The sequence below is a fragment of the Bufo bufo genome, chromosome 3 (genome assembly GCF_905171765.1).
Source record: "Bufo bufo chromosome 3, aBufBuf1.1, whole genome shotgun sequence".
NCBI classification, from domain to species: domain Eukaryota; kingdom Metazoa; phylum Chordata; class Amphibia; order Anura; family Bufonidae; genus Bufo; species Bufo bufo.
The window spans coordinates 635,916,872-635,923,495 of record NC_053391.1 but is presented as its reverse complement, the minus strand read 5'-3'; the positions used below and the strand labels follow the sequence as shown (position 1 = coordinate 635,923,495).

The 6,624-nt window shown below is 38.6% G+C and overlaps 1 protein-coding gene across 1 annotated transcript; it reads left to right on the top strand.

The window, feature by feature from the left end:
* The first annotated feature begins 3,434 nt into the window (after window positions 1-3,434).
* On the top strand, window positions 3,435-4,706 carry GSX1 (GS homeobox 1). Its single transcript, XM_040422613.1, has 2 exons — window positions 3,435-3,816; window positions 4,351-4,706. Exons 1-2 carry the CDS (start codon window positions 3,435-3,437, stop codon window positions 4,704-4,706), a joined length of 738 nt encoding a protein of 245 aa, XP_040278547.1.
* Window positions 4,707-6,624: the final 1,918 nt, after the last annotated feature.

Genomic DNA, 6,624 nt, shown 5'->3' with positions numbered 1-6,624 from the left:
GGTTCTGACACCCTAGACTTATGATTTGGTTCTGACACCCTAGACTTATGATCTGGTTCTGACACCCTAGACTTATGATCTGCTTCTGACACCCTAGACTTATGATCTGCTTCTGACACCCTAGACTTATGATCTGCTTCTGACACCCTAGACTTATGATCTGGTTTCTGAAGCACATGGCTTGTCATATAACCCCAGATCCCACTGACTCCTGCAGCCATTGCTCCATCCTGCAGACATCTTCTGCCCTTGGCCAGGAGTGATTGGCTCAGTTTTTGATTTGCTTCCATCCTTAATGGCACAACAATCCTTCTGCAACATTTTGCCACAAAACAGATGCCATTGTCCACCCTCCTATTAGAAAGTGCCATAAGCTTTGAAGTCCCCCCCCCCCCCCCCTTTAATGGCTGTAAAGTGAAAGAAAATGTCTTCCTATTACTTAATTCAATCATAGAAAGGAGGCTTGGTAAAAAGCCCACGGATTTTGCCCAAAGTGTGACAGAGTTCTCTTTGTGTTTGCTTATCCTCTGCTGTCACACACTTTAATTCGCTTCTCTTTATCTTGCATTCAAAACTTTCTTCAATGACATTCAATAAGGTCCAGGCTGTAGAAAAAAAAAACTGGTTATTTTTTTGAGATATTCTTCCCAGTGGCTTTGCCTGGGTGTCCATTCATTGGGGGGAGTTAACTCTTTTCCCCCCAGGCGCCTTAACTGGTCCCTTGCCTGAGGGTGGGGAGGACTGCAGGTGCAGAACTGGTCCTCATATCTCTCCTATACAGAATATCCCTGCTTATCCATCTTCTCAGCATCAGTCCATCAATTATGCAAAGCGATGGGTTTTGTGTGGCTTAATAGCCCATATCATGATTAATATGTATTACCTGTTAAACAGATTTATATATACTAATGCCCTCTAAATGAATATATTACATGGAGGTCTCTGAGGAGTGACCATTATGTGCTGCAGTCTTGCCTCCGAACCTTCTCTCAGCAACAGTTTCATTTACTGCAAGAGGTTTATTTATTTATTGAATTCAGGGAAAAGGAAAAAATAATTCATATATGACCCCAAAAAAAAGATCTTATGAAGAAAAGGTGGACCCCTGACTCTAGCAAGGGCTTCTCCTAGATCGAGATACAGAAGACCTATATTGTTGGTTGTGGGTTCAGACCTGTCCTAGGGAAGGAATGGACCATGGAGTCGTCTAGATGTTGCCAGATTCATAAAATGCAGTCCATGCTACTTACTAACTGGGAGAACTGGGATTATACTACATAATGGAGGCTGCACAGGGAGTTTATAGGTAGGAATCCTGCAGGTATTTCTGGAGGTAAATCAGATGTGTGATGACGAGGATGATGAGCAGTAATAATAAAATAATAATACTAATAATAATAATTATTATTATTATATATAGCAGCAAATAATGTAAATGTCATCTAGCACCACGTAAGAAAACACTGAAAAGCAGCGATACTGCCACTATAGGTAATGAGAATTATAATAAGATGAATGAGCAACAATGAACAATGATACACTTGACAATAACAGCAGCAAATAATGATAATAATATGATACAATATAAACTGGTCATAGGGTATATAGCACTGTAAAACTGATTTCAGGCACACGAGGATGACATAAAAAGCAATAGATATTTGTATTGCATGCAGCTCACTGTATTTACAGAAAGACGATAAGTGTCATAGCAAATACTGTAACTTGCTTATAGTAGAACAGAATAAATTGCAAGGATAGCATGGTAAAGGTAGTAGTGAGAAAGTAATTATGAAAATAATAATAAAGCACAGTAGCAAAGGTAGTAGCAATGATAATACCAGGGGCAGTAGCTACGAGAGTATATATATATTGCAGGAAAATATATGTGTATAGGAATAGTCCACCATTTTTTACTACTTGGAGTGCTGCCTCGTTCTATGATCCTTGTGTATAGGAATATATATATATATATATATATATATATATAGATCAAATGTCATATAGTACAATAAGATAATTTACACGCACAAGGATAATAGTAGTACTATTGATAACATAAAATAACAGTAAAAGGGGCAATGATGATAATAGTAGGAGCAGTAGTTACAATGACAAGAATATATTTCATATAGTACAACAGGATAATTTGCTTGCACAAGGATAATAGTAGTAGTGGTGATAAAAGAATAAATAACAGCAGGAGTTAACGTAGTAACAATAGTCATAATAGTAGGAGCAGCAGCAATATATTTTATGCATTTCATATAGTACAATAGGATAATTTTTCTTGCACAAGAGTAATAATAGTAGTAGCAGCGATACAGTAATAACAGCAGGAGTAAAAGAAGTAGCAATGGTCATAATAGTAGGAGCAGTAGTTACAGTGTCAGAAATATATGTTATACACTTTATAAATTCCATATAGTTCAATAGGATAATTTGCTTGCACAAGAATAATAGTTGTAGTAGTGTTGATAAAATAAATGGTAGGAATGAAAGGAGTAGAAATGATAGTAGTAGTAGTAGTAGTTGTAGTAGTTGTAGTAGTGGCGATAAAATAATAAATAATAGTAGAAGTGAAAGGAGTAGAAATGATAGAAATAGTAGTAGTGCTAAAATAATAACTAATAGTAGGAGTAGTAGTGATAAAATAATAATAGTAGGAGTAGTAGTAGTGATAAAATAATAATAATAGGAGTAGTAGTGATAAAATAACAATAGGAGTAGTAGTGATGATAAATAATAATAATGATAGGAGTAAAATGAGTAGAAAGGATGATGATAATATTAATAGTAATGTAATAATACATAATAGCAGACGTAAAAGTAGTAGTAGTAATGATCCTAATAGTAGGAGTAGTAGTTCCAGTATGTGATGAGAAGTGCTGGCACCCAGGGTCCCGGGGACAGAACAGGGACCCCCAGATCTCTTCTACAGGTGGCTGAATAATGCAGGACAGGCTTGACCCTTAGCACAGCTTTCATAATAGCAAACAGTATTTTCATATAGGAGGAATGGGGTGAACCTGCTTATATTCAGCGGCGGCAGCAGAGATAAAAGAATATTAACTAGCTGGGAATAGGCACATAAATCCCAGGGAGAGGGTGGGAGACGCCTGGTAAGGGTGGGTGGGGTGGACAAGAATAGAGTACATTATGCAGTTCATTTAGTTAACAAGTGAAATAATGAAGAAGCGTGCAGAGGGAATGCCAAGAGAAAGGGCACAAAAAGGCTATTGAGTGCTGAGGAGCATCCCCTGGAGGGAGCGCTATATAAGAGGAGGGAGCAGTTTCAGCACCACACCAGTGGCCAGCACCCTGAGCTCTCAACACTCTCCGGAGACCTCACAGCTAGGAGACAGCACTCTCCAGAGACCCCACAGCCAGGAGACCCCACAGCCAGGAGACAGCACCCACCTCTGACGGCCTCCATGCCTCGCTCATTCCTAGTGGATTCCCTCATCCTGAGGGAAACCAACGACAAGAAGGATGAGACCAGCTCTCCACTCTTCCCCTATGCCATGCATCCTGCCAACCCTCTCCATGGACTGTCTGCAGCCTCCTGCCACACCAGGAAAGCCGGTCTGTTGTGTGTCTGCTCCATGTGCGTTACAGCATCCCAGCTCCATGTTCCTCCGCCAAGCATCCCTCTCCTCAAGGCATCCTTCTCTTCCTTCAGCTCTCAGTACTGTCCCACAGCCATTGGAAGGCAACACACGGGATCTTCAGCCCTAAACCTGGCCCATGCTCCTGCCATTTACCAGGCATCCTACCCAGTTCCAGACCCAAGGCAGTTCCACTGCATCTCAGTTGGTAAGTGATGATGATCCTCTTGATCCATGTTTAGCTGATTTTGATTGACTCTACATTTTCATAACTTACTTATTGACCATTGATTACCAGAAATTGAATTTTTACCTGGTGGCTTGTCATGTCTCCCTGCCTTAAAAGCAGCCCCAGGATTTTGTACATAGGTGATGACTTTATTGCAAGATGCTCTTTACTTAGAACATATGGATGTGATCAAGAGCAAGCTTTAAGGCTAAGTTTAAAAAACTTTGCTGATCATAGTCTCATAGATTGCAAGCTCTTGCCACCAGGGCCTTCATTCCTCTAGTTTTAATTGTTGACTTGTTTGCTGCTATATAATGTATGATTTTGTTTGTGCATGAACCCTCTGATTGTAACGTGCTGTGGAATATGTTGGCGCTATATAAATAAAGATTATTATTATTACTATTATCACCGCCATATAGGCGAACTGAACTTACAAATAGGCAAACTTCATATACTTTCTATACAAAGTTCCTATGTTACTGACCATTGATCTTCTTGATCTTTCACCAGACAGCTCCTCCAGCCAGTTACCCAGCAGTAAACGGATGCGGACAGCATTCACCAGCACTCAGCTCCTGGAGCTGGAGAGAGAATTTGCCTCCAACATGTACTTGTCCAGACTCAGGCGCATTGAGATCGCCACTTACCTGAACCTCTCCGAAAAACAGGTGAAAATCTGGTTCCAAAACAGGAGAGTAAAGCACAAGAAGGAAGGAAAGAGCAGCTCCCACAGGAGCAGTCCCCACAACTGCAAATGTTCATCTTTTCCCTCTACAAAGTGCCTGGAGGATGAGGAGGAGGATGACCTGATCTTGTCGCCTTCATCTTCAGAAAAGGAAGACAGAGACCTCTCTCCAAGCCCATAACTTATGAACCCAGAGAAAGACTATTAGACACTTGGAGGCAATCTGTATATAAACTACTATACCCGCCTGGTGGGGACTCAACAGTTAAAAATGACACAATGAAAGTGTATTATTAGATTCGACATAGGGGTTCCGATCTGAGATACCTCCAGCTCCTGAGCCGTGGCTGCAGATACCATATATATTGAATATGCTGTATATCAGGAAGACTACTGAACCATTAGATGTGCCAACTTCCACCTTGTTGCCCTGTGAATACTGTATGTCTGGAAATCCACGTCTGTATAATATATGTTTTACTGTATTGTTTCTGTACATTCAAATATTTATTTATTTATGTAAAAGAAATAAAAACATTTTTTTTATAAATACATTGTATCATTGTCTTTTCTCTACAAGGGAAAATCAGATTTTTATTGTCACTTTGTGTCTGGGGTTAAAATACAGTACAGTAATAGAGTAGAAAAATCCAGAAGATACATAATAACTATAGGAGTCCATAGAGGTATATGGTAGAAAATACTTTCTTTATCAATAGTTCTGCAATCAGGAGAAAGTCCTTCCGGCACTGCCGGGAACTGGAGCAAATATTATTCACAGCATGTATGTTAGGACTGAAACTGAACTTCTTTTATATATTACTCCAAGAAGATGGAGATTCTGCAGATACTGCACACTTACATCTATCTATCTATCTATCTATCTATCTATCTATCTATCTATCTATCTATCTATCTATCTATCTATCTATCTATCTATCTCCATGATTTATTTATATGTCTATTAATATCTCTATTTATCTTTGGTCTATTTTCTATCACCATCATTAATTTAGATTTCTATAAGATTATCTATCTATCTATCTATCTATCTATCTATCTATCTATCTATCTATCTATCTATCTATCTATCTATCTATCATGCAATTAAAGCGGCACAACAGTCCAAAAATAATTAAGCTGGTGTGCCAGTGGCTATGGACGTGATCCAAACATCCAGTGTAGATAAAAATAAAGTAATTCCATGGCACTCCCAGAGATGTGGTTCAAAAGTAGTGTTCTTTAATCACCAAAGTGAAGTTTCCGTCCTCTTACTGGGACTTTTCTCAAGCAGTGAGAAATCTATCATCATCTTTTATCACCGTCACTTGTCTATAGATATCCATCTATGATCTATCTTCTCTCACAATCTACTTCTATCAAACCATCATTAATTTAGATTTCTATATGATTTTCTATCTATCTATCTATCTATCTATCTATCTATCTATCTATCTATCTATCTATCTGCTTGGCCACTGCTTGAGAAAAGCCCCAGTAAGAGGACTGAAATGTCGCTGTCTTTTGATTAAAGAACACTCTTTTTTATTTACTTTTTGGGAGTGCCGTGGAATTTTTTTGTTTTATTCTTTGGATGTTGGATCACTTCCGCAGCCACAGGCATCCTGTCACATTTACTCAGCAGTGCTACTCACAACACTTTAACTTCATATCTATCTATCTATCTATCTATCTATCTATCTATCTATCTATCTATCTATTATCTATCTATCTATCTATCTATCTATCTAATATCTATCTATCTATCTATCTATCTATCTATCTATCTATCTATCTCATATCTATCTATCTGTGATTGCTGATATTATTGAGCTCTTTCCAGAAGGATGAGATTCGAGGATAGTTAAACCATATGTGAGCATAGTCCCCATCCCCATCTCCACAGCGCTAGCAGAGATTAGAAATGTTTTGGTTCGGGTCGAAAATTAAGCTTTCTATTAATCTGGTGTTATTCAATTTATATGATGTATACCAATCAACTGTGAGATCTGAGTTGTGCACATATTTCCTTAGCGTCGCTAAGATATTAATTCCCAGGAAATGGTTACAAACTGATCCACCCACGATACGCGAATGGC

Excerpts from the sequence above, each read along its gene's own strand:
- GSX1 (XM_040422613.1), top strand. The coding sequence starts at position 3,435 with ATGCCTCGCTCATTCCTAGTGGATTCCCTCATCCTGAGGGAAACCAAC. Across the intron at positions 3,817-4,350 it reads GTTCCACTGCATCTCAGTTG|ACAGCTCCTCCAGCCAGTTA; the intron begins GTAAGTGATGAT and ends ATCTTTCACCAG.